The sequence below is a fragment of the Macaca thibetana genome, chromosome 19, assembly GCF_024542745.1.
Source record: "Macaca thibetana thibetana isolate TM-01 chromosome 19, ASM2454274v1, whole genome shotgun sequence".
Taxonomy (NCBI): Eukaryota; Metazoa; Chordata; class Mammalia; order Primates; family Cercopithecidae; genus Macaca; species Macaca thibetana.
The window spans coordinates 39,389,754-39,416,861 of record NC_065596.1 but is presented as its reverse complement, the minus strand read 5'-3'; the positions used below and the strand labels follow the sequence as shown (position 1 = coordinate 39,416,861).

At 55.5% G+C, this 27,108-nt stretch overlaps 1 protein-coding gene across 2 annotated transcripts in view; it reads right to left on the bottom strand.

Moving 5' to 3' along the window:
• GRAMD1A (GRAM domain containing 1A) overlaps positions 1 to 25,735 on the bottom strand; it is a 31,224-nt gene extending 5,489 nt beyond the window's left edge. Inside the window, exons 1-13 of one of the 2 annotated variants that reach the window (XM_050768725.1) lie at positions 25,443 to 25,735; positions 11,601 to 11,811; positions 11,486 to 11,506; positions 10,957 to 11,041; positions 10,733 to 10,836; positions 10,549 to 10,644; positions 9,376 to 9,456; positions 7,607 to 7,719; positions 7,284 to 7,434; positions 6,629 to 6,827; positions 5,043 to 5,186; positions 1,790 to 1,908; positions 1,566 to 1,708 (exon numbers count right to left, since the gene is read on the bottom strand). In XM_050768725.1, the coding sequence (XP_050624682.1) occupies positions 1,566 to 1,708; positions 1,790 to 1,908; positions 5,043 to 5,186; positions 6,629 to 6,827; positions 7,284 to 7,434; positions 7,607 to 7,719; positions 9,376 to 9,456; positions 10,549 to 10,644; positions 10,733 to 10,836; positions 10,957 to 11,041; positions 11,486 to 11,506; positions 11,601 to 11,811; positions 25,443 to 25,711 (1,736 nt within the window). In that variant the 5' untranslated portion in view covers positions 25,712 to 25,735. Of the gene's footprint in view, positions 1 to 1,565; positions 1,709 to 1,789; positions 1,909 to 5,042; positions 5,187 to 6,628; positions 6,828 to 7,283; positions 7,435 to 7,606; positions 7,720 to 9,375; positions 9,457 to 10,548; positions 10,645 to 10,732; positions 10,837 to 10,956; positions 11,042 to 11,485; positions 11,507 to 11,600; positions 11,812 to 20,924; positions 21,136 to 25,442 lie in introns of those variants that run through there. The other variant, XM_050768726.1, reaches the window with a different exon arrangement.
• Between the last annotated feature and the right edge of the window lie 1,373 nt (positions 25,736 to 27,108).

The window sequence follows — 27,108 nt, the reverse complement described above, 5'->3', positions numbered from 1 at the left end:
GGCAAGGCTCCTGGTGGCCTGAGCCCTGTCCACCCACTGACCGACGTCTTAGCCAGACCTTGCCCCTGAACCTCTTCCATCCAGCTGCTGCACCCCAACTCCACACGGGCTCAGCTCCACACAGACAGCTCAGTCCCACATTGACCTCCTGGTCGTTCCCCAAACCCATTCCTCCCTGCCATCCCCATCTGGGTCAACGGCAGCTCTGTGGTTGTAGTGGCTCGGGCCAAACGCCTCGGGGTATTCCTTGAGCTCTCTTTCCCTCACCCCCACATCCAATCTCTCTGCAAATCCTGTCAGCTAAACCTACAAAATCTCTCCGGAATCTAACTCTTCCCCCTCCATTTCCCCACCCTGATTCAGCCTCCGTCCCCTCCAGCCTGGGTGACGCCAGCAGCCTCCTCCTCCCTGCTCCTGTCCCTGTCCTTGCAGTCTATTCCCAGCAGAACAGAGGCAGCCAGAAGGAGCCTGGGACCACCTGAGTCAGGTCAGCCCCTCCTGGCTCAGAGCCCTGGCCTGGTTGCCCTTCCCTCCAGGTAAAAGTAAAGTCTTCACCACGAGCCACATCTGGTTCACCTTTTTTTTTTTTTTTTTGAGACAGGGTCTTGCTCTGTCGCCCAGGCTGAAGTGCAACGGCATGATCACGGCTCACTGAAATCTCCACCATGTCTGGCCAATCTTTTTATTTGTTTTTTTGTTTGTTTGTTTGAGACAGAGTTTCACTCTGTCACCCAGGCTGAAGTGCAGTGGCCCGATCTCGGCTCACTGCAACCTCCGCCTCCTAGGTTCAAATGATTCTTGTGCCTCAGTCTCCCAAATAGTAGAGATTACAGACATGCGCCACCACCCCTGACTAATTTTGTATTTTTAGTAGAGATGGGGTTTCACCATGTTGGCCAGGCTGATCTAAAACTCCTGACCTCAAGTGATCCACCTGCCTCGGCCTCCCAAAGTCCTGGGATTACAGGTGTGAGCCACTGCGCTGGGCCCTGGTTCACCGCTTTAATCTCAGCTCCTTCTCACCCAATCTTACTCCACTCCAGTCACTGCCCCCACCCCTGCCTCAGGGCCTTTGCACCTGCTGTCCCAAATGAGTTGCTCTCAGCTCCTTCAAGTTCTTGGTGAAAAATTTCTTTCCCAGCGGGCCCTTCCCTGACCAGCGTATCGGGTGTAAAAGCCTCCATGCCCTGCTTCTTCAGCCTGCTGTGTTTTCCTTGTTTTTCTCCATAGGCCTAACTGCCAGTGAATGCTCTGCAGATTTTCCTAATTATTTCTCTATTGTCCAATTCCCTACTAGACTATGAGCTCCCTGAGAGAAGTGATACTGCCTGGCTTTGCTGTATCCTCAGAGTCTTGAGGCTCAAACACCCTCTGCAGATGGGAGGAGCCATCCCTGGGCCACTCTTTCTCTACCCTCCACTATTCGGAGCGCAGGGTCCTCAGGAACCCCACGCTTCTGTTCCTCCACCAGGGTGGGAACCAACGCTCTGCTGTTGACTTGAGAAGTGGACAGGAGGCCCTGGGGCCACCAGGGCATCGGGTGGAGGGGCCCAGTCACCACGCACCGGAGCCGCGCCTTGTTCCGAGCCACACCCAGGATGCAATAGCGGTGGGCAGTGTAGAAGTAGTCCTGGTAGGGGATGCCCTGCGTCAGCACCTCGGAGTCCACCACACATCCGCCGGCCTGGGGGCCGCGCCGGAACAGCGTCTGCAGGGACAGAGCTGGCGCAGTCAGGGCCACCCCACCCACCCAGCTGCCCCACCTGCCCGGCTGCCCCGCCTGGCCCACCTGTGTCTCCACCACAGAGGCGCTCTTGGGGCCCAGTGGGTTGCTGATGGGGATGGTGTACGTCAGCACCCGGCGCTGGTGGCACTTGCTGTCCCCGCTCCAGGGGCTCAGGGTCACGTCTAGGGGAGGGAGGAGCAGCATGAGGAGGCCACACCCCAGTCCTTTGCCCACAGGCCGCAGGAGACTCAGCCTTCTGGAAGGTCTCTCTCTGAGGACTTGTCCCAATCCACACCCCTCCTCTGTGTCCCCACCTTCCTTCCAGGAGCCTAAAACCTTAGCTGTTGGGGTAGGGCCATCCCATCCACTGCTGCAGCCTCAGTTTCCCCCTCTGCACCCATCCTGGCTTCTGCCCTGAGCGTTGGACCTGCAATCTTTTGAACACCTTCTCCTGGAAGGTCCTTGGACCCCTCGAACCCACTGAGCTCCACACGGCCTCAGCATCTCCCCAAACCTGCTGCATCTCTCAGGCCCCCACTCGGGGGTGGTCCAGGGTCCTCCAGGCTCCCACTGGAGCACCAGGCCTTGCCGTGGACACCCCCTAGTCAGACCCCTAGTTTGTTACCTACACTGTGTGTTCACCAAACCTCCCAAGCGTCACTCCTGGTTCAGCCCATCTTTGCCTGCCCAGTGCCCCTCCCAGCCTTCCCTTGAGTGTCTGGCCTCAGTCTCCTCATCTGGTCCAGGGGCATCTTGTTAAAGCCAAGCCTGACTCTATCCCTTCTCTGCCTAGAACACTCCATGGCTCCCCAGTATCCCTAGAACAGAGTCTGAGTTTGGTACAGTTTGGCTATTTGTCGCCACCCAAATCTCATGCTGAATTGTAATCCCCCGTGCTGGAGGTGGGGCCTGGTGAGAGGTGTTTGGATCATGAGGGTGGATCCCTCATGGTTTGCTGCTGTCTTCATGATAGTGAGTTCTTCCGAGATCTGGTCATTTAAGTGTGTGGCACCACCCCTCCACTCTCTCTCACTTGCTCCCCCTTTGCCTTCCACCATGATCAAAAGCTCCCTGAGACAGCTGGGTATGGTGGCTCATGCCTGTAATCCCAGCACTTTGGGAAATTTGGGAGGCCGAGGCAGGAGGATCACTTGAGGTCAAGAGTTCGAAACCAGCCTGGCCAACATGGTGAAACCCCGTCTCTACTAAAAATACAAAAATTAGCCGGGCGTGGTGGTGGGCGCCTATAATCCCAGCTACTCAGGAGGCTGAGGCAGGAGAATCACTTGAACCCCGGAGGCAGAGGCTACAGTGACCCAAGATTGTGCCACTGCATTCCAGCTGGGGTGACAGCAAGACCCCGACTCAAAAATAAATACATAAATACATGTTAATGATCACACACTCAATGTCCACTCTGTCAGGCCTATGCAGAGCTTGGAGGCCAGTGGGAGACCAGGATAGATGAACTCCTGTCCTTAGCACCCAGAATCTTTTGAGAACAACAGGAAACATCTAAAAATAAAGACCACACACTACCGGCGTGGTGTGAGTTAAGGGCAGAGGCTGAGTATCTGGGGGTATATGGGATCTGAGGAAGGTCAGGGAAGGCTGCCAGGAGGATGTGAAATCAAAACCAAGGCCTGAAGAAGGAACTGAGGAAGGAAGGGGGTGGGGGCGGAGGAGCCCGGGAGAATGGTGTGGTATCAGTAAAGGCCCTGAGGCTGGAGGCGGACATTGGGAGAAGTCCCCTGAGGCTAGGACGGAGCAGCCAGGTATGGAAAGGGGCAGCCACAGCACTGGGTGAGGCTGGAAGGGTTGACATGGGACCAGTCAAGGAACCTGGGAGGCTACCAAAGAGATTCAAGCAGGGGAGGAGCACGTAAGATGGGAGTTTCTCTTTGTTTCTTTTTCTATATTGATGAGACATGTAGTATCTCCTGCCAAGTCAGGACGACTGTGCCACGTGTTGTGGGGCTACAAGGCCCCCAAAACTATGCTTATGTCCTAAAGGGGCTGGCATGTCAGGCTGAGGAGCTCTGTATTAGGCTGTTTTTACATTACTATATATACCTGAGGCTCGGTGGCTCAAGCCTGCAATCCCAGCACTTTGGGAGGCCGAGACGGGTGGATCACGAGGTCAGGAGATCGAGACCATCCTGGCTAACACAGTGAAACCCTGTCTCTACTAAAAAATACAAAAAACTAGCCGGGCAAGGTGGCGGGCGCCTGTAGTCCCAGCTACTCGGGAGGCTGAGGCAGGAGAATGGCGTGAACCTGGGAGGCGGAGCTTGCAGTGAGCTGAGATCCGGCCACTGCACTCCAGCCTGGGCGACAGAGCGAGACTCTATCTCAAAAAAAAAAAAAAAAAAAAAAGAAAAGAGGTTAATGGGTTCACAGTTCCACAGGCTGTACAGGAAGCGTGATGCCGGCATCTGCTTGGCTTCGGGGAGGCCTCTGGAGTGCAGTGGCATGATCTCAGCTCACTGCAACTTCCACCTCCTGGGTTCAAGCAATTGTCCTGCCTGAGCCTCCAAAGTAGCTGGGATTACAGGTGTGCAGCACCATGCTCAGCTAATTTTTTTTTTATTTTTGTAAAGACTTAGTCCCATTATGTCACCCAGGCTGGTCTCCAGCTTCTGAGCTGACATGACCTTCCCGCCTTGGCCCCACTCCTGCTTTTTTTTTTTCTTTTTGAGACAGAGTCTCGCTCTGTCCCCCAGGCTGGAGTGCAACAGCACGATCTCAGCTCACTGCAACCTCTGCCTCCCAGGTTCAAGCGATTCTCCTGCCTCAGCCTCCTGAGTAGCTGGGATTACAGGTGCCCGCCACTATGCCCAGCTAATTTTTTTGTATTTTTAGTAGAGACGGGGTTTCGCCATGTTGGCCAGGCTGGTCTCGAACTCCTGACTTCAGGTGATCCACCTGCCTCAGCCTCCCAAAGTGCTGGGATTACAGGTGTGAGCCACCGCGCCCAGCCCTGCCTCAGCCTCTTAACTTGTATTTATTAAACGCTTACTATATGGTATTACTCCAGGCACTTTTCTAGTATGAACTCACTTAGATCTCATGATAACCAATAAGCCAGGTACTATTATCATACCCCCATTATTCAGAAGGAGAAACTGAGGCACAGAGTCTCAGAACCCCTCCCAAGCCTACCCAGCTAGTAAGAGGCAGAACTGCTTCTGGTCTCAGAAACGTTGCTTTTCAGCACCCCACCCAGCCGCACTGGCTTCCCCTGTCCTGGGCTACCCTTTCTCACCCCTCCCCTGCACCTGGGTAACCTCGGCCTCTCCTTCATGCACCCGCTGACCTGTGAACTTGCACTGCTGTAGGAAGCCCTGGAGGAAGGGCGAGTCCGAGAAGAGCATCTGCTGGAGCCGCTCAGCGCCCACATGGAAGACGGAGTTGATGAGGAGGCGGCCGGAGAGGTCGGGAAGCAGGGCAGCCAGGTCCGCTAGAGACAGAGGAGAGCTGGGGATGACGACTGCCTCCACTCTTCCCTCCCTCCGCGGGCCACGCCTCCCCACTCCCAGGCCTTGTAGGGCGCATGGGCAGACCCAACCTCCTGGAGCAGAGCAAGACACTGACCCAGAGCCCTCCTGTGACTCAGGGATGGGCTGAGGGTTGGCATGTGCTCCAGGTCCAGACAAGTCAGAGCCACTGTGCTTGGTTCTGGGTGGAGAACACACCTAGGCCCTGAGACTTAACTCACAGGGATTCATTACGGGATAGCACGCACTCCTGGGAGCATCAGCCTAGGAGCACAGCAATTGGTTCAGGGGTGAGTCGGTGGCCCAGGTCTAGCCGATCAACCACAGTGATTGGTTCAGGGGCAGGCATGCTCTCAAGTTGGCCCAATCAGAGCCAACCCTAGGGTGTTCGCTGTAGACACTGGGAGAAATAGGCTGCTCTCTCTCACTGGGCTGGACTGGGGCAGGGCTGAGGCCATCTCTGCCCCATAAGACACAAGAGTAGAGGCTACCTGAGACTTAGTGGAGAGAGAAAATGAATATAATAATGATAATAGAAATACTAATAGTCAACACTTACTAACTGGCACAAGTGCTTTAGATGTATGAAATCACTTAATTCTCTCCCCCTTTGTTTGTTTTAGAGACAGGGTCTCACTCTATCGCCCAGGCTGGAGTACAGTGGTGCAATCATAGCTCACTGCAGCCTCCAACTCCTGGGCTCCAGCGATCCTCCTGCCTCAGCCTCCCCAGTAGCTGAGACTACACAGGGTGCATGACACCATGCCTGGCTAATTTTTTAATTTTTTGTAAAGACAGGGGTCTCACTATGTTGCCCAGGCTTGTCTCAAACTCTTGGCCTCAAGGGATCCTCTTGCCTTGGTCTGCCAAGTAGCTGAGACTATAGGTGTGCACCACCACAACTAGCTTTTTCGTTTTTTTTCTTTTTTGTACAGAATGGGGTCTTGCTTTGCTGCCCAGGCTGTTCTCCAACTCCTGGCCTCAAGCAACCTTCCCACCTTGGCCTCCCAAAGTGCTGGGATTACAGGTGTGAGCCATCGCACCCAGCCTCATTTATAGTCTCTTAACAACAACCCTATGAAGTGAGTATTATCATTGTTAGCCCCGTTTTCAGAGGAGGAAAGCAAAGCTCAGAGAAGTTACACAATTTGCCCATGTGACATGGTCAGGAAGTGGTGTGACCAGGATCTGAATCCTGGCAAGCTGCCTTCAGTCTGTGCTCATGTTCACCCTGCCATGCTGCCTTCAAAGCAGGGTGAAGACAGAGATTTCTAGCAACAGTGCCTGAACGCCATCCGCCTGCCCCTGGATTCTCAGTGCCGCCAGCTAATCCATCCCCTCTTGCTTAAGACTAAGAGAGGCTTGCAAGTACGGGAGGCAAATGAATCGGGCCCGCCTGCCTCACCTTCCTCCCCAGTGGACGAAGAGGAGTTACTCGTGTCTGTCAACAGCTCCTCGCTGGGCAGCAGATCCAAGGGGCCCAGGGTGGTGGGCCCGTCAGGCTGGGTGGGCTCTGTGCTCGGGGGTTCAGCCACCGGGGTCACTGTCTGGCTGGAGGAGGCATCTGGCTGGCTGTCTACCTGCTCCTCCTTGTCCTCCTCTGCCTGCAGAGAAATGCCTGATGCAGCCTTGGCTACCTCCATCCCAGCCCCAGGGCTCCCAAGTCCACACTGGCCACAAGGATTCCAGAGCCTGTGCAGACCCTGGGTGGTATGTGCACCGAGGGCTCGTGGCTGAGCTGTGAGTGGCCTGGGGCCACCCAGATGAGGGCCCCTCTCAGCCCCTGCCAGGCTTGTTTCCGATGCCCGGGCCATAAGCTTTCTTACCTGTCCTGTTTGTCTGTCTGCTGCTTCATCTATCCACCCATCTCCCACCCCTCTGTCCTTTCTGTCTGTCCCCTCTCTTCCCTGTCTCTCTTTTCCTATCTGTTCCATGCCCGTCTTCCCCTCCCCATCCCATCACTCCATCCAGGCCTCCCCTGTCCCTCTCCCACTGCACCCCCCCCAGCCCTCCTGTTTCTTCCTATCAGTATCCCACCCCGCTTCCACCCCACCACTCACCCCATGGTCTGCGTCGCTGCTGGCTCGGGAAAGGTTGGGCGTGACGCGGCCACGGCGCGAACCCACTGGACTTGGCTCCTGGCTTCGGTCAGCTGCCCCCGAGGAGGTGATGTCGCTCAGGGCGATCACATCTCCCACTTCCTTGGGGGCCCTGTGGGGAAGGGGAGGAAGCAGGACTGCTGTGTCCTTGAGACCCCACACACCCTCCTGAATCCCCCAGACTTCGTACCACCACCTCAGGCCCCCCAGCACTCCAGTAACTCTGCACGCTGGCCGTCCAGTTCTCCCCTGAACCCTTCAACCTCCCTTGACCTCCAACTCACCCCAAACCGTTCAGCTGCAAGGGGCAGACATAGTCCTCATCCTCACTGGTGAGGCCCAGCTCTGAGCCATAGCACTGATGTACCAGGTGCCAGAGCTCGCGAGGACTCAGCGTCTGGGGAGGCAGGATCTGGGGTTGGCTTCCATCTCACCCCAGCCAGAGCCCGGCCCACCAGATTCCCCACCAGCCCTCGGCCTCTGCAGTTCCCCTGGCTTCCACAAGGAGGCAGCCACGATCTCCCGCACCAGACCTGGCCCCAGCAAGCAGGAAACCCCTGCTACAGCCCCTCCAGGCCCTGCGCCCAGAACTCAAACCTCCCACCTCCCAAGTCCCCACAATACTCTGGCCAGAAAATGTTCCCATTTTTTTAATAACTTTTTTTTATTTTATTTTTTTGAGATGGAGTCTGGCTCTGTCGCTCAGGCTGGAGTGCAGTGGTATGATCTCAGCTCACTGCAATCTCTGCCTCCTGGGTTTAAGTGATTTTCCTATCTCAGCTTCCCAAGGAGCTGGGATTACAGGTGCCCGCCACCACACCCAGCTAATTTTTGCATTTTTAGTAGAGATGGGGTTTCATCACATTGGCCAGGCTGGACTCGAACTCCTGACCTCGTGGGCACCATGATCTGCCCATCTCAGCCTCCCAAAGTGCTGGGATTACAGGCATGAGCCACCGCGCCCAGCCATGAATGTTCCCATTTTTACAGAGAATATGGAGGCCCAGGAAGGGGAAGTCATGTAGGGAAAGTCATGCGCTCAAGGTCACCAAGTGACTTGGTCAAGCCCTGCCAGACTCCAGGGCTGAGGCTCCCACCCCTATGCCATCCCGGCTCCCCGAATCTCTTCCCAAGTGTCCTCAGGAGCCTTGGGCTTTCACCCACCCACGGTCAGAGTGGCTGAATGACAGTGATGACAGATAACAGTAAGTGATCATAGCAGCAGACATTTGCTGCCTTGTCAACTAGGCGCATTCTTCTAAGGTCTTTACAGATGTGCTAACTCACTGTGTCTTCATAACCATCTGGAAATTAGGTGCTAACCTCATCATCCTTTTAAGACAATGGTGCTGAGAAGTGCAAGGTGACATGCCAAGGTCCTGCCAGGAAGTGGCAGTGCTGAGATGTGACCCTACTCTGGGCTACTCTGCTCCTAAGAGCTGACATGACTGAGTATATATTCTGGGCACAATTCTGGGTGCTGTGAAGTGGGGATGGCTCCCATTTGACAGATGGGGTTCAATCACTTGCCCCAGGGGATGGAGCTGGAACTCCGGGGATCTGCCCTGTCCTCCTTAGGGTCTGACTGTGCTCTGTCCCTCTCAGGATGCTGAATGGGACCCTCAGCACACCTGCCTGCCCCAGGGAGATCGGAGCCTCTGAGAAGGCAGCACGTGAGTGCCGCTCAGCCAGAGGACGGGGCTGGGGCTCTCTGAGGTGCTGTGGGCCAGCCATAGCCGGTATCCTATGATGACCACCCAACCTCTATCCACGCTCCACGCTCCCCCACTGCCAGCGGAACCTGGACTTCCTTCAGGGTGAAAATCATTCCCAGCCCCAGGGAAGAATTATGACGGTTTACACCAATTCATGTCCCTTTGCCAGAGACTCAGCTTCAGGGTCAGGCGGGGCCCAGGGAGGAGCTGCAGGGGCACCGGGCCTGGTGCCCATGGAGAAGAGCTGGGCTGCCTACAGCTTGGCAAGTTCTGGGGTCCCTGGCTCCATGAACCCCCTGGGAACTCCCCATCCCCACCCAGGCCTCACCCAGGCCCACCTTTTCAAGCAGCGCATTCTGCCAGAGGCGGAAGATGAGGAGGAAGCAGCGGTCACGGGCCCCGAAGGAAGTGAAGAAATGCTGTCAGGGAGAGAGACAGAGGTGTGAGCAGGCTGGGGAGAGACCAGGACAGAGGAGGAGAAGCGGCACCCTCATCTGCGCTGATGCCACATCTTTGTCCCCGTGAATCCACTAATTCACCTCTGCATTAGTTCCACAGAACATCTGTCCTGCGCCCAGCCCTGCGCTGGACAATGCCAGAATCACTGGGATGGGGAGACGGCCGCTGGCCCTGTCCTTGGAGTTCCCAGTCCAGGGAGGGGACAGATGCATCTCTAGACAGGGTCAGCCCAGAGAGGCTGGGATATGATGGAGGAAGCCCAGGGAACTTTCCCAGCCTCCTTTGCCACTAAGAATGGTCAGTTGATCTTTTTTTTTTTTTTTTTGAGACAGGGTCTGGCTTTGTCACCTAGGCTGGAGTGCAGTGGTGTGATCCCGGCTCACTATAGCCTCAACCTCCTGGGCTCAAGCCATCCTCCCGTCTTAGCCTCCTGAGTGAGTAGCTGGGACTACAGGTGTGTGCTACCACACCCGGTTAATTTTTGGGGGTTTTTTAAGAGACAGGGTCTCACTATGTTGCCCTGGCTAGCCTCGATCTCCTAGGCCCAAGCAATCTTCCCACCTCAGCCTCCCCAAAATGCTGGGATTACAGGCATGAGCCACTGCACCTGGCCAGATCCACTTTTAACCAACAAAACACAAAGGGAAGTCTGCTGGGAAGTGTCCCCTACACCTGTCCCCCTTCTTATTGGACCGCTGGTGAGAAAGCCATCTTGCAACCAACGGACATGAGGCCACAATGACAGGGACAGGACACAGCATCAGGGGAGACTTACGAAGGGAGGGGCGGCTGAGGTGCCACATGCATGGAAGAGTTTTACTATTTCTGCTGTTCCTGAGCAGCTGTGTGAGGTGACAGGTTGCAGGGAAAGAGAGGAGAGGCTGGTGCAGGGATCAGGTCAGGGGTGATGGGCGCCTGGGCCGGGAGAACAGAGAGAAGGGGACAGCACGGAGAGAACTCAGGATGCAGCACAAACGGGGCTCTGCATGGTTGGGGGAGGCGGCCTGCTGAGAGGGGGGACCGCGTGGTCCCGTCACCGGGTCCTCCGTCACCTTCTCGCTCTCTGTACAGATCTGGATGGCATTGGGGATCAGCTTGGCCGTCTTTTCCTTCTTCAGGCATGTCACTTCCTTCAGCTGGATGGAGATCTGAGGACAGCAGAATGATCAATAGGAGCGGGGTGGGGCCTGGACGTGAGGGCCCCTGCCCCTGCACCCCGCCCCGCCGTGGGCTCACGGTGGTCTCCCAGCGGAAGATGTTGCTGTAGAAGCAGATCCAGTTCTCGGAGAGGTAGAGGCGGCCCTGGAGCAGGATCTCGCGCTGCAGGGCGCAGGAGTAATCTGAGAGTGGTTGGAGAGAGACAGGAGGACACCCGAGTCACGAGGCTGTGCTGGCGCCCGCGGGCTGGCGGGGAGTCACAGGGCCAGGCTAGGAGCTGGGACTGGGGGTCCGGGACTCACCCACAATGAGGCGTTCTGCTTCGGGCAGTTTGCTAAACAGTTTCCGGAAGTCCTCATTACGCTGCTTGTAAGTGGGGCTCAGCATCTGAGGAAGTTTGGGAGGTAAGAATCTGGATGGGGGTTCACACTCCCAATTCTGCCCCACAAAGCTCCTGGAACCCCCTCAGCCTCTTAAGTCCCTGACAGATTCCAATGCACACAACACACCAGTAACCGCAGTGACAGCCGCCATTTACAGATTTCTTACGTAAGCCAGGCCCTGCACCAAGCACCCACCAGCATCACTGACTCATTCAATGTTCCCTCCAGCCTTGTAAGGTGGAGCTGTTTCTCAAGGACAGAGAGAGGCCCAGAGAGGTTAAGTAACTCACCCAAGGTCACACAGCACATAAATAACAGCACAGAATGTGACCCTAGGTCTGCACCCACTCCATCTCAGCACGCACTCCTTGACTGCTGCAGCCTGGGGCTCCTGGCCCAGCACCCTGTCCTCCCAACCCTCCAGCAAGCCCCTTGCCCAGACACTTACACTGTACCAGCTCTGCATCTTCTGCAAAGGAAAGGAGAGGAGTCAGGATGAGCCCCTAGATCACCGGCCAGCTCCCCCCCAGCCCTCTCCCCACCCGACCTGGGTTTGCACCAACCTTGCTGTTTCGGATGAAGTTCCGGCTGCCTAGGCTCTGGGTGCTGGGGGTACCAGGCACCCCACCCTTCTCTGAGGAGCTATCCGACCCCTTCTCCACCATGGTGCCTGGTTCTGGCTCAGGTGGGGGCCGGCTTGGGGGCAGGAGCTGCAGCCGCTTCCGGAGCGATGGGGAGCTGCTTGGCGTGCTCCGGCCGGAGTGGGGTGTGGTGCTGGGGGCAGGAAGAGGAAGAGAAGTGTTAACTGGAAGAAACAGGCTGGGGTTCGGGGACAGGCCTATTTTCAGAGGCCCACCCGAATACACACCCATCCATCCAGCCATCCCGTTCCTCTTCCCAGCAGTGAGACTCAGAACATGCTCCTTAACGTCCCTGTGCTACGGTTACTTCATCAGTAATCCAGGGATAATAAATACATGTCCTCATCTGGTTGTTTTGGGGCTTAAACACATCAGGACATGTAAAGCACTTCCTTTATTTTACTTTATTTATTTTTTGTGACAGAGTCTTGCTCTGTCGCCCAGGCTGGCGTCAGTGGCATGATCTCGGCTCACTGCAACCTCCACCTCCTGGGTTCAACTGATTCTCCTGCCTCAGCCTCCCAAGTAGCTGGGACTACAGGTTCCTGCCACTACACATGGCTAACTTTTGTATTTTTAGTAGATGGGGTTTCACCATGTTGGCCAGGCTGGTCTCGAACGATCCGCCCACCTTGGCCTCCCAAGTGCTGGGATTACAGGTGCGAGCCACCATGCCCAGCCCACTTTAATTTTTTTTGAGATGGGGTCTTCCTAAGTTGCCCAAGCTGGTCTCAAAATCCTGGCCTCAAACAATCCTCTGGCCTCAGCCTCCCAAAGTGCTGGAATTACAAGCATGAGCCACCATGCCCAGCCCACATAAAGTAATTCTATCAGACTGTGGCACAGAGAGCTCTCGACGACGACACCTGCTATGTTTTGTTTTATTTTGAGACGGAGTTTTTCGCTCTGTCGCCCAGGCTGGAGTGCAGTGGTGTGATCTCAGCTCACTGTAACCTTCTCCTCCTGGGTTCAAGTGATTCTCCTGCCTCAACTTCCCGAGTAGCTGGGATTACAGGATCACACTACCATGCCTGGCTAATTTTTGTATTTTTAGTAGAGACACAGGTTCACCATGTCAGCCAGGCTGGTCTCAAACTCCTGACCTCAAGTGATCTGCCCACCTCAGCCTACCAAAATGCTGGGATTACAGGCGTGAGCCACCATGCCTGGCCTATACCTGCTATTAACTTCCTAATTCATACAACAAATATGTTAACTTCCTAATTCATACAACAAATATGTATTGAACAGCAACTTTCCACTCAGTTGTTGGAGCTAAACCCTAATCATCTTTCTTAATTTATTTTCCTCACCTCTCACTTCAAAATCTATTTCCATTATTTATTCTTATTTTTATTTTTAGAGATAGGGTCTCGCTCTGTCACCCAGGATGGAGTGTAGTGGCACAATCATGGCTCACTGCAGCCTCGAGCTCCTGGGCTCTAGAGATCCTCCCGCCTCAGCCTCCCGGGTAGCTGGGACTACGGGTGCACCCCCCCCGCATCAGCTTTTTTATTTTTAAAACATTTTTGTACAGATAGGGTCTAGTTATGTTGCCCAGGCTGTTCTCAAACTCCTGGCCTCAAGTGATCCTCCCACTTTGGACACTACCATAGGTGCTGGTATTACAGGTGTGAGCCACTGCACCCAGCCCTATTTCCTTTTTTTTTTTTTTTTTTTTTTTTTTTTTTTGAGACGGGGTCTTGCTCTGCCACCCAGGCTGGAGTGCAGTGGCCGGATCTCAGCTCACTGCAAGCTCCGCCTCCCGGGTTCGCGCCATTCTCCTGCCTCAGCCTCCCGAGTAGCTGGGACTACAGGCGCCCGCCACCTCGCCCGGCTAGTTTTTTGTATTTTTTAAGTAGAGACGGGGTTTCACCGTGTTAGCCAGGATGGTCTCGATCTCCTGACCTCGTGATCCGCCCGTATTATTTTTAGTTTGAGATGGAGTCTCGCTCTGTCGCCCAGGCTGGAGTGCAATGGCACAATCTCAGCTCACTGCAACCTCTGCCTCCCAGGTTCAAGCGATTCTTCTGCCCCAGCCTCCCTAGTAGCTGAGATTACAGGCACCCACCATCATGCCTGGCTAATTTTTGTAGAGACGGGGTTGCACCATGTTGGCCAGGCTGGTCTTGAACTCCTGACCTCAGGTTATCTGCCCGCCTCAGCCTCCCAAAATTTTGGGATTACAGGTGTGAGCCACCGTGCCTGGCATCCATTTTTTTTTTGTTTGTTTGTTTTGTTTTGTTTTTTGAGACGGAGTCTCGCTCTGTCGCCCAGGCTGGAGTGCAGTGGCGCGATCTCGGCTCACTGCAAGCTCCGCCTCCTGGGTTTACGCCATTCTCCTGCCTCAGCCTCCTGAGTAGCTGGGACTACAGGCGCCCGCCACCGCGCCCGGCTAATTTTTTGTATTTTTAGTAGAGACGGGGTTTCACCGTGGTCTCAATCTCCTGACCTTGTGATCCGCCCGCCTCGGCCTCCCAAAGTGCTGGGATTACAGGCGTGAGCCACCGCGCCCGGCCCATTATTTTTATTATACCCATTTCTCCCTGCTCCAGCCTCCATCACCTCCAGCCTGGACATCCCAGCAGCCTCTTCCCTGGTGTCCGCCAACCAGAGGGGGCCTGTAACTGTCTGAGTCAGGTCTGAGCCCTGCCCTGGTTGCAGCTCACTCCAGGTAAAAGCAGAGACCTCACCCTGGTGTGGTGATTTGGCCCTGGAACCTCGCTGACCTCATGTCCTCCCTCTCCCTGTCCTCCCTCCACCCTGGCCATCCCAGCCTGCTTTTGTCCCTAAGCTCTCCAACCTCATTCCCATGCCAAGGCCTCCACACTAGTAGTCCCTCCACCTGAATGTCCTTCCATGGCCCGGCATCACTGGCTCTGTCCTCTTCAGCTCAAATGCTCTCCTTCCCCATTATCCAGCCTAAGGCAGTCACCTCCGTTGCCACACCTCAGGTTATCTGGAGTGTCCTGCTTATTTATTGTTTGTTTACTGTCTACCCAGACTGTGACCTTCAGGAGGTCTTGGTTACCACCGGGTCCCTACAGCCCAAAACTCTAGGCACAAAGCAAATGCTCAATAAACACCGGAGGCTAAATGAGTAATCTGCACGCTGGCTGGAGCTGGCATCAGCAGAGCCCGCCGGACACAGCCCCTGCCCTTGGGGAATGAGCCTTCTGGTGGGGAGGCAGACACTGAACAAACAGGACACTCCCAACTTGACTGTGCAAACACGAACTGTAATAAGGACTGTGGGGATGGCGTCGGGAACCTTAAAAGGACATTCTTTGTTGACTCCTTATCAGGAACTATGTCAAGCTCTCCGTATGATTAACTGTATTATTTCTCAAGCCGGTGCCTTTGATACTATTAACCAGAGGAGGAAACTAGCTCCAAGCGGCAAATCACTTGCCGTAGGATACAGGCCTGGCTTATTTTTCTTTCTTTCTTTTTTGGAGACAAAGAGTCACCCAGGCTGGAGTGCAGTGGCACTATCTCAGCTCACTGCAACCTGCACCTCCCAGGTTCAAGTTCTGCTGCCTCAGCCTCCCGAGTAGCTGGGATTACAGGCACCCACCACCACGCCTGGCTAATTTTTTGTATTTTAGTAGAGACAGGGTTCCACCACGTTGCCCAGGCTGGTCTCGAACTCCTGAGCTCACGCAGTCCACCTGCCTCAGTCTCCCAAAGAGCTAGGAGATTACAGGTGTGAGCCACTGCACCTGGCCACAGGCTTGGTTTATTTCAAGGCAGGATTCCCATTTGGGGGCCTCGATGTATTCTGGGGTGCAGGTGGGATTCCCTCCACCACCTGGGGCAACTCAAAGTTGTCTCTCTTAACTCCAAGCCTTAATATATGCCATTCTGTCTGTCCAGACCATAGTTCTTCTTTGTCTAGCAAATCCTTATTTGCCTTCAGGACTTTGGCTCATTCGTGACCCCACAGTCCCCTGGGCAGCTCCCATCCCAGACTACTCTGGGCCGTCACTCTCCGACGACAGGTCCAAGTCCCTCATGGGTCTGTGGGTCACTGCTCTGTCCCCAGCACAGTGTGGGACAGGATGCAGGGTAGGCAACACTTACAATGTAACACTTGTAAAATAAACGTGTGGAATAAAATAAATGAATAAAATAATTAAATAGCCAGTGGCCCAGGCCACTGCTTTTCCCCTGGGCCATCCCAGCAGCCTCCTCCCTGGTCTCCCTGTTCCCGTCCCTGCCCCCATCTGCAGTCGGAGGGAGCCGGGGATCACCTAAGTCCATCAGGGCCCTCCTGCCTGGTCCCTCTCTGCCCTCATCAGCCCTGCACTCCCTCTCCCAGCTCCTGCCTTAGCCGGTGCCTCTGCTCAAAATGCCCTTCCTCCCAGACATCCACATCCACAGGGCTCCCCGACCTCCCCCAGGTCTCTGCTCAGTGGACACCTTCCCCACCTCCCTATTTAACACCCCCTACCCCGCCCTCCCGATCCCCCTCCTCCCTGCTCTCTTTCTGCAAAGCGCATCTCCCTGCTGCCTCCCGGGACCTTCAGTATTTCCCCTAGTTCTTATCCATCTCTCCCCACCACACCCCCCACCCACGATGTGAGTGTCCCCATCACCTAGAGCAGGGCCTGGCGCACAGGAGGTGCTCCGTGAGCACTTACTGTTGAGGATGGCCTGGGTGATCGGCCCTCCTCCCCCACCCCTCATAGAACTTAGGTCCAGCAGGTGCACGACTCCTTGGACCCGCAGGTCTCCGGGGCAGCAGCCTGGAGTGTGGGCCCCACGGTCCAAGGAGCTTCCAGTCAAGTACAGCCACGTCCTTTCCATGTGACCCTGAGCCAGTGTCTGAAGCCTCCTGTGCCTCAGTTTCCTCTTGGGTATGATGGGAATTACAGTGCTCACCTCCTAGGGTTGCACAGAGATGGAGGTGAGGCGAATCCACAAAGCCCAGTACCTGAAAGGCACCTGGTTTAACTATGCTGCTTCCCCTCCCGCGGGGACTGGCGGACTAAAATGGAGTGTACGGCCCGGCTGCCAGCCCAGTGCACCACTGTCCATGACGCTCTGCTGACCCTGACCGGGACCTCACAAGCACTACGCCTGATGTTAGGAGCCTCCATGACTGACCCTCAACTCCAGCCTGTCACCTCTACATACCGTGCACCTGCCACAAGGAAGTGAGCAAAGCCAATACAAGTCCCTGCCTGCAGGGACCTGATGCTGTAACAGGGAAACACAGACCATCAGTAAGAAAACAAATGAGCAGGGATGGCGACCTCAGACACTGGTGAACGCCATAAAACAATGCTGCTCAGAATGGTCCCCAGAGAGCAGCAGGCAGGACTTGGAAGGTGTTCAAAAGGCAGAGTCCAGGACCACTCCCAACCTCCTGAATCAGAACTGGGGTGGGGCCAGAGATGCTGATGCACATTCAAGTTTGAGGACCACAGAGACAAGGGATGGGACAACTAGGGGGGCAGAGATACTTTTAAAATTTTTTTTAGAGACAGGGTCATACTCTGTCACCCACTCTGTCACTGCAGTACACTGGCGAAATCATGGTTAACTGCAGCTCCGAACTCCTGGGCTCAAGCAATTCTCAAGCCTCAGCCTCCCAGGTCACTCCAGGACCGAACTCTTGGGCTCAAGTAATCCTCCAGCCTTAGCTTCCCAAGTAGCTGGGACTACAGTCTCACACCACCACGCCTAGCTGAAATTTAAAGTTTTTGTAGAGGTGGGGTCTTGCTATGTTACCCAGGCTGGTCTCAAACTCCTGAACTCAAGTGATCCTCCCACCTTGGCCTCCTAAAGTGCTGGGATTAAAGGCATGAGCCACTGTGCCCAACCAATTTCTTTAGTAAGAGTCAGCAAAAGCCTCCCTGAACAAAGCCCACTTGTTCACCTGAGGACAAAGAACAGATGTGGCAAAGGCTGGGAGACTGTTCCAGGTGCAGAACATCAAGTTCAGGGACAGGACTGAGCCTGGCAGGTCTGAGCATGAGTGAGGTGGCCAGTGGGGCTGGGGGAGCAGCGGAGGTGCACAGGCCTGGTGATCCTGGTCAGGAGTTTGGCTTCACCCAGACAGCACTGGTGAGCAGGGAGGGACTCAAGTATCAGGGACCACATCCTCCCCTGTCTGCTTTTCTCAGCCCTCTAGCCTGAAACACAGACCTGCCCTACTTTCCCACAACCACAGGTCTAGGGGCAGGGCCTGGGGGAAGGAAGCTTGAGGAGAGGCTCAAGGCACACAGACAGGGCAAGGACCACGCCCCCAGTTTTTGCTCCAGGGCTGGGCAAAGAGGAAGTACTCAAGGGCGGGCCCTGGGGTTGCCCAACTGGGCTAGCTGAAGGCAGAGTGAAGGGAGGAGCCTGGGGGCAGTTATAGGGGTGGGGAGACTCGGAAGGGATGGGGTTTTGCTACAGCAGGCACCTGACCTCCAACTTCCTAGGCCCCAATGGGCCTAGAGCTGCCTCTGATCAGAAAAGGGCAGATGCATCCACAGGTGTGCATAAATGGGAACCTCGATGATGAGAGTCACACAGTAGGTGTCAGGGGTAAACTGCATTTCCCTACAATTGCAAGGAGTCTCTTTCCTCTCTCTCATGTGCGCGTGCGCACGCACGCACAGAGCAACAGCATCACAGGTATGCTACAGAGAGCCACAAATTACACACACACACACACGTGCAGCATTGCTAGTCTGCTACAGTTACATGGCAATTTCCCAGAAAAGTTATCCAGACACATGCATGTGTGCACACAGACACAGAGCTGCAGAGGGTCACAGAAACAAACAGCGACCCACAGAAAGTCCCCGATAAATTATATTCACACACACAGGCAGGAGGAAATCTCAGCCAAGAGCTGAAGACAGCCATACTGTGAGACTGGTCCCAAAAGACCCCAGGTGACACATACATAGTCCCAGGTAAATCAGGTCCCACGGTCGGCCAACATCCCCACTGAGTTGTCCCTGTGCCTGCATGGGGCTCACTGTCTGGCAAGGAAGACAGAGCAAAGGCTACTTCTAAAGTGGCAAGGGGCTGGGCGCAGTGGCTGATGCCTGTAATCCCAGCACTTTGGGAGGCTGAGGTGGGTGGATCACTCGAGGTCGGGAGTTCGAGACCAGCCTGACCAACATAGTGAAACCCCATCTCTACTAAAAATACAAAAATTAGCCAGGTGTGGTGGCAAGCGCCTGTAATCCCAGCTACTCAGGAGGCTGAGGCAGGAGAATCGCTTGAACCCAGGAGGCGGAGGTTGCAGTGAGCCGAGATCGTGTCACAGCACTCCAGCCTGGGAGACAGAGCAAGACTGCGTCTAAAAAAAGAAGAAAAGAAAAAGAAAAAATACAGTGGCAAGAGGTGGAGGTGTCAGTGGCTGTCGCTGGTGGAGAGCCCGGGCGCTCACACAGTCAAGCAGGACTTGGGAATAATGCAGCCCAGCGGGGTGTGGATCTCGAGGACACAGCGGCCAGGTAGTGGAATAATGTGTGGCACATGCTATACTAACTGTAACAGGTGGACATCGTCAGTTATCATTATGCCCTCCAAAGTGCCCTAGGTACTCCCAGGATCTTAGAAGGGAGGGTCCCAAGCCCACAGAGAGCCACAAGAGGTCTCACACTGTTCACACACACACACAAAACCACAGAGGGTCTCAGCTGTACACAGAGAGGCCTAGGTACCACTCAATACGTCACAAAGGGATACACAAGGGAATGTTCACACAAAGATGGAATCAGATGTAAGTTACAGTCACACTCACAGAGCCCCAGACACACAACAATGTCACAAATGGACACACACAGGTAACTTACATTGGCACACAGAGCTAAATGAGTTTCAAGCCAGGCACGGTGGCTCATGCCTGTAATCTCAGCACTATGGGAGGCCGAGGCGGGTGGGCCACCTGAGGACAGGAGTTCAAGACCAGCCTGGCCAATGTGGGGAAACGCCATCTCTACCAAAAATACAAAAATTAGCCAGGCGTGGTGGCACGCGCCTGTAATCCCAGCTACTAGGGAGGCTGAGGCTGGAGAATCGCTTGAACCCAGGAGGCGGAGGTTGCAGTGAGCTGAGATTGCGCCACTGCACTCCAGCCTGGGCGACAGAGCCAGACTCTGTTTCAAAAAAAAAAAAGTTTCAGAGCTAAATTACAAGCATATGCAGGCACAGAGGGTCACGGTAGAACCCGGAGCCCCAGGCACACTTGTACACACACCACTAAGTCACAATGGGAAGCACACTGGTAACTTACAGCGACGTTTGGAGCCACAGATGGAATTAATGGTAAAACACACACAGCCCAAGAGGGATCAGGGCTGCTACACACAGTAGCTCCAGACACACGTACACACACTCCAACGTCACACTCAGACACACAGGGGTAATTTATATTTGCACAGGGAGCCACAGATGGAATGAGACACAGGACACGCGGACACAACCAGCTGCTCACAGCCACAGACTTGGAACCCCAGACACACACAGGTAACTTACAGTAACATACAGAGCCGCGGTCGGAATTAATGGTAAGTTACACACAGGAACCCTATCAGAGGCCCAAAGCTGCTACAGGCTAGCAGCCCCAGACACATGGACACACACTGGCAAGACAATTCAGAGTCGGAAGCACATGCGCCCACCTGGACCGGAAGGGGAGTAAGAAGTCAATTCCAAGCACACAGGACCCCCCGCCCCCCATGATCTCAAGCACGGGGGAGACGCAGGAAGCCCCCACCCCCGGCAGCCGCGAGACCCACAACAGTCGAGGACGGTGGGAGGGGGCCCAGCCAGGAAGGGGCTGCTCCGGGCGCCCCCAGAGCTCCGCGGCCTGTGGGCCTGGGCTGGTCCCGATACTCCCTCCATCCCAGGCCAGAGCCCCAGTTCTGCCTCGCGTTCACCCCTCGCTTACCAGGCAGGGGGGTGCCAGGCCTGGGGGCCCTCCCCGCAGGCCGCCCTCCCCGCCAGATGAGCCGGCGGGCCCCCAGCCAAACCCCGCAATCCAGTGCGTCGCTGGCCGGCAGTGGCGACCCAGATCTCAGGCCCTGCCCTGCGTCCGCGCCCCACCCCCCAACTGCACCCCTCGCCCGGGGGCCCCCTGCCCCGCCCCCACCTCCATCGCCCCGGCCAGGGCCACGTGCAGAGGCCCCCGACCTCTGCAGCTGCCGCGCCGCCTCCTCCCCGAGCCCGCGGCGCCCCCTCCCTCCGGTGGCCTCCCCGGCGCGCCCGGTCCCTGAGCCCGGGCCGCCAGGTCCTTACTCGAACATGGATGCGGCGCGGCGGGCGCGCCCCGGGCGCAGGGCAGGGCAGGGCAGGGCCGGGCTGCGCGGGGCTGGGCTGCGCTGGGCGTCCCCGCAGGGCACCGGCCTGGCCTTCCGCGGCCGCCGCCCCCACCCGACCCAACCGCCCGCACAAAAGGCCGGAGCCGCCGGAGGCCGCCGCGGCGTCAGCGACACCCCCTTCCTTCCCCCGCCCCGCCGCGTCACGGCGCCGCCCCCCGCCCGGGAGGGAAGGCGGGGAGGGGCCGCCGAGGCCTAGAAGGAGGGAGAAGCCGGGGAGAGAGGGACTGGACAGAGAAGGGGCGACAGAGGGGCAGAGAGACAGAGAAGGAGACAAAGAGACTTTATTAAAACCAAACATCGTGGAGGCAGCTGCCTGCCGCAGGCTGGGGAGCCACCTCCCCTAGTACCTAGAAAAGGGTCCCCAGCAACTACTATGCCCCTGGCCAGGAGCTCCCGGACCTCCCAAGGAGGAACCTGAGAGCCGGGGCGAAGGTGGGGGAGGACTGGAGATGCTGGGAAACTGAGGTGTGTGTATTGGGGAGGGAGCCCGAAGCTGGCGGGAAGGGGTGGGGCCTTTTGGCCTCCTCCTTCCCTCTCCCAGTCTCTGAGCCCGGGTTCCTGGTCCCAGGAGGTCCTGTGCCTCCGTTTCTAGGGACTTCCCAGTCTCGGTCGGCCAGTCCAAGTACTAAGTCAGAATCCAGCCTCCCTAGCTCTTATCTGTGCTGAGACCTTGGGCTCATCATCCCAGTGCTGGGAGTCCCACTGACTAGGTGGTAAGGGCTTTTCCCGGGGACAGCGCAGGAACGGGCAAAAGCAGTCCTTTTACGGAAGGAGAAGCCCGGCCTGTAAGCTGGGAAGTGACTTGGGGTCACCCGGTAGGTAGCCGGCAGAGTTGGATTCGATCCTGCCCTGACGCCATAACTTGCGTCCCCCACTCTGCAAGAGGTCAGAGTCGTGGTGTCCTGGACTTCTGGCCCAACCGCTCAGAAATGCGAGTCCCACCTCACAGCTCCGGGCCGTGGCTCCCCAGCGCTCTCCAGGGTACGCTGTCCCCGCCTCTTTTGAAAAAACGCCCTTCCCATCGCTCTACATCAACCCTTCCCCTCCTCCTGCAAGAGAACCCCACCTGACTTCTCCATTTTGATGAATGGCAGGCCCAGAACTTCGGAGTCTTTCCTGACCTTCTCCTTTCCTTCACACCACATCCAATCTGTCACAAACTCTGTGGGCTCCACGTATAAAATCAAATCGCTCCAGATTCTAAACTCTTCTTCCTCCACTGCCCACACCCTGGCCCAGCCTCCATCCTCTCCTGCCTGGACATCCCAGCAGTCTCCTGCCTGATCTCCCTGCTCCCATCCCTGCCTCTACTGTCTGTTCTCACCTGCAGCCAGAGAGCGCCTGGGACCACCTGAGTCAGGTAACAACCCTCCTGGCTCAGAGCTCTGCCCCAGCTGTACCTCACTCCAGGTAAAAGCAAAGTCCTCACCTTGGCACCCAAGGCCCCTGTCAGCTGTCTGACTTCAGCTCCTCATCTCACCCCCCAACCCCGCTCATGCCCTCCATCCCGCATTCCCGCTGTTCTAACTCACCAGGCACCTTCCTGCCTCCTACCCAAGACCTTTGCACCAGCTATTCCCTCTGCTTGGACAGCACCACCACCCCCCCACCTCACCCCCGCCATGCCCTACCTCCGGTGCTACTCCCCATCCCCCAAACCCCCCATCCCGCGTCTGACATTTGCTGCCTCCCACCCGCCAATGTCAAAGAGGCCCTCCTCCCACCACCTTCCTCTATCCAACTGATCTCTTTAGATTTCTCTTTGGTCTGTTTCTTCTGTAATGCTTTTACTTTGTTAATTAAAGAATATTTATTTCAGGTCGGGCGCAGTAGCTCATGCCTGTAATCCCAGCACTTTGGGAGGCCAAGGCAGGTGGATCATCTGAGATCAGGAGTTCGAGACCAGCCTGGCCAACATGGTGAAACCCCATCTCTACTAAAAATACAAAAAAGTTAGCCAGGTGTAGTGACTTGCGCCTAAAATCCCAGTTACCCAGGAGGCTGAGGCAGGAGAATTGCCTGAACTCGGGAGGTGGAGGTTGCAGTGAGCCAAGATCACGCCACTGCACTCCAGCCTGGACAACAGAGCAAGACTCCATCTCAAAAAAAAAAAAAAGGAAAAAAATATAACGGTCCTCTGTGTCCCCTGTACCTATATAGAATAGATGTGGACATTTTGCCATTTTGCTTCAGGTCCTTGTTTTAAAAGAAATAAGTGATTACAGTTACAACCAAAGGCCTGGCTCCCCATCCCTCCTTTCCCTTCCCGTGTCCGCCAAGGAGCCTGCTGCCTGCCCTGCAGTTAGTGTGTTTCCTTCCTGTGCTTTTTTTTTTTTTTTTTTTTTTTTTTTTTGAGACAAGGTCTTGCTCAGTCGCTCAGGCTGGAGTAATTCAGTGGCTCGATCTCGGCTCACTGCAGCCTCCACCTCCTGGGTTCAAGCCATTCTCTCACCCCAGCTTCCTGAATAGCTGGGATTACAGGCACGCGCTACCACGCCTGGCTAATTTTTGTGTTTTTAGTAGAGATGGGGTTTCACCATGTTGGCCAGGCTGGTCTTGAACTCCTGACTTCAGGTGATCTGTCTGCCTTGGCCTCCCAAAGTGCTGGGATTACAGGCGTGAGCCAGCACGCCTGGCCCCTGTGCACTTTTCTGTCCTTTTGCTACATCAGGAGGCATCCACCAACAATATTGCCCATTATCCAGTGTCCTTTTTAAAAGATACATGATTAGGCTTCCTCTGTTTCATTTGCAACTTGCTCTCCCCCATCATCAGCGTTTCTGCAATTTCTCCACATCCATGCACAAAGCTCTGCTTCATAAACTTTAACTCTTATCGAGTGTCCCTTGTTGGAAGAAACCACAGTGGCTACTTCTGTTCAGGGTCAGTAGAGTTCTTTCCTCTTCCCCCTATGGCCCTGAACCTCCCATTTTCTGTCTCCTTGTACCAGAGGTAATGTTTCTTTGCAGAAGTTGTGTTTAAACTTTCTTTTTTTCTTTGTTTTCTTCTTCTTCTTCTCTTGCTCCTTTTTTTTTTGCCTGTGATCTATAGCAGGAAATACCTTTCACATGGGCTTCCAGCACGCACTTAGAAATACACATAATGCCACGGAAGTTGTAAGAAACCACACTTACCCTCACTAGGCCTTATGCATGGTGTTATTTGCAATTCTATTTTATGCTGATTTGGATAAAGAAGTGCTGATTGCGGTCGGGTGCTGCGTCTCACAATCTCAGCACTTTGGGAGGCTGAGGAGGGTGCATCACCTGAGCTCAGGAGTTCAAGACCAGCCTGGGCAACATGGTCAGACCTCGTCGCTACTAAAAATACAAAAAAATAGACGGGTGTGGTGGTGCACATCTGTGGTCCCAGCTACTGGGTGGAGGGGGGAGCAATGGAAGTTGCAGTGAGCCAAGATCGTGCCACTGCACTTCAGCCTGGGTGACAGAGAGAGATGCTGTCTCAAAAAGGAAAGAAAGGGCTGATTGCAATTCACTATATTAGTTTTATGGCCCTTAAATGGGTCTTGACCCACAGTTTGAAAAACACTGGGTGGGGTTCCCCTCCACCCATCCACTCGTTTTTTGTTTGTTTGTTTGTTTGTTTTTTGAGACAGAGTCTTGCTCTGTCGCCCAGGATGGAGCAGTGGCGCAATCTCGGCTCACTGCAACCTCTGCCTGCCAGGTTCAAGCGAACCGCCTGCCCCAGCCTCCTGAATAACTGGAATTACAGATGCCCACCACCATTGCTGGCTAATTTTGTATTTTTAGTCAAGATAGGGTTTCACCATGTTGGCCAGGCTGATCTTTTTTTTTTTTTTTTTTTTTTTTTTTTTTTTGAGACGGAGTCTCGCTCTGTCGCCCAGGCTGGAGTGCAGTGGCGCGATCTCGGCTCACTGCAAGCTCCGCCTCCCGGGTTCACACCATTCTCCTGCCTCAGCCTCCCGAGTAGCTGGGACTACAGGCGCCCACAACCGCGCCCGGCTAATTTTTTGTATTTTTTTAGTAGAGACGGGGTTTCACCGTGGTCTCGATCTCCTGACCTTGTGATCCGCCCGCCTCGGCCTCCCAAAGTGCTGGGATTACAGGCGTGAGCCACCGCGCCCGGCTGGCCAGGCTGATCTTGAACTGCTGACCTCAGGTGATCCACCAGCTTCGGCCTCCCAAAGTGCTGGGATTATAGGCATGAACCACTGCGCCCAGCTTCCCCTCCATTCTTACTAGGCAGGGCTCAGCTGAGCTCACTCATAGCTGGTTGTCCCAATGCACACCCTCAGTTTTTACCTTTTGTTTGTGCATCTGTTTCGTGGCTTTGAGTCAGCGCTCTGTGGGACTAAGGTTGCGCTCTGACCCGCAGCCACAAGGAACCCACCCTTGACAGAGAGAACCCTCCCTAGACAGAGACTCTCTTTCCCGTCCCACTGCCCAAGTCTGACCTGTCCTGGGACGGACTCTGTGGGTCTGGCGTCCTCAGCTGCTGCCGGCGTTGGAGGGTTGGGGTGCAGGCAGGGGACTCCCCATCACTGGATGGTGTTATGTGAATGATGGGCACTTCCAGGAGCTTCCAGGACTCAGAGGCCAGGCCCTGGGCCCTGTCACCCTGTGGCTGCTGCTTCCGCTGCCCAGCTGGGAGGGCAGGCGAGCCCTGGGGACTCCCCTGTGCCAACAGGGTCTCCCAAGGCATCAGGGGCAGGACCTCATCCATGAGGAGAGTCTGGAACAGCGGTGTGGTCTCTGGGAGACAGAAAAGAGAGGTGAGAGGTAGAGTTCCTGCTTAAGCCCCTTACCACCTTCCCCTGTGGCTCCACTAAGAGAAATGAGCTATGATTAAGAGCACAGTTGGGGACCAGGCACGGTGGCGTATGCCTATAATCCCAGCTCTCTGGGAGACTGAGGTAGAAGGATCACTTGAAGCCAGGAGTTTGAGACTAGTCTGGGCAGCATAGCAAGACCCTATCTCTACAAAAAGTTAAAAATTAGCTAGGCATGGTGGCACATCCCTATAGCCCTGGCTACTCAGGAGGCTGAGGCGGTAGGATCGTATGACAGTCCCAGAATTTGAGGCTGCAGTGAGCTATAATTGTGCCACTGCACTCCAACCTGGGCAACAGAGCGAGACCCTGTCTCAGGAAAAAAAAAAAAAAGATCATGATCTTGGGGTCAGAGAGATCTGCATGGGATTACCACCTCTGCTGCCTTCCTTCCCTTATGACCCCAAGCCTGTTTCCTCTTTTGGAAACTTGAGATCCTGATAGGACCCCGTAGGATGGCCAGACAGTATCTGGAGGGCTCTGACATGCAAGGCGCTAGGCCAGGGCCCCAACACAGTAAGTGCCCAGTTAATCCCATTTGCCTGTAGCTGGAACTGAGGTTTACCGAACCACATAGCTCCTATCTCATCTGTGGGGGGCCTGGGCAATTTTTTCGGAAAGCCCTGGGTGCTCTCTGTACCCACTCGTGCCCTGTGTCCCTTCCACACAAAGGGCCAGGAAGGAGCCAGGCCTCAGTGGGCACCAGAGGCCCGGGCCTGGGTAACAGCTGGCTGAACAGACAGACAGGCCGAACAGGGATTCCCCTTCCCTGTTTGCCTAGCAGTTGCGCCTCCCGAGCCAAAAAAAGGGAGGTGGCCAGCTGGGGCCTTCTGGGCCCGGGAGGAAGCCAGGCCAGTTCCTGAGCTGTGGCGGTGATGTTGGAGACTGCCTGGGTCTGGGGAGGCCAGACTGCAGTCTCTCTGTCCTCAAGACAGGGGCTTCTTGGCACCCAGCTGTTCAGGGAATAGGGAAGGGAGGACCTTCAGGAACCAGAGAGGGTTTCCCCCGTTTTGGAAAAGACCTTGACCCCTACAGGCCAGGCCCGGCTCTTCCCAGGCACCTGAGTATCCCAATACCCCTACCTTATGGGTTCCTCCTCCTGTCCACACAGGGTTCAGACTTGCAGGGAAAGGGCGGTAGACCAGGCACTTCCTTTCCCCTAGGAGTCCTAGCTGGGCCAGAGTCATGACCTTGCAGGCTGGAATAGTCATGACCATGTCCGGCTAGAGTCATGTTACTCTCTGGCCAGCTGCTCCTGGGAGAAAGGACAGAGTGGGGATGGAGGTGGAGG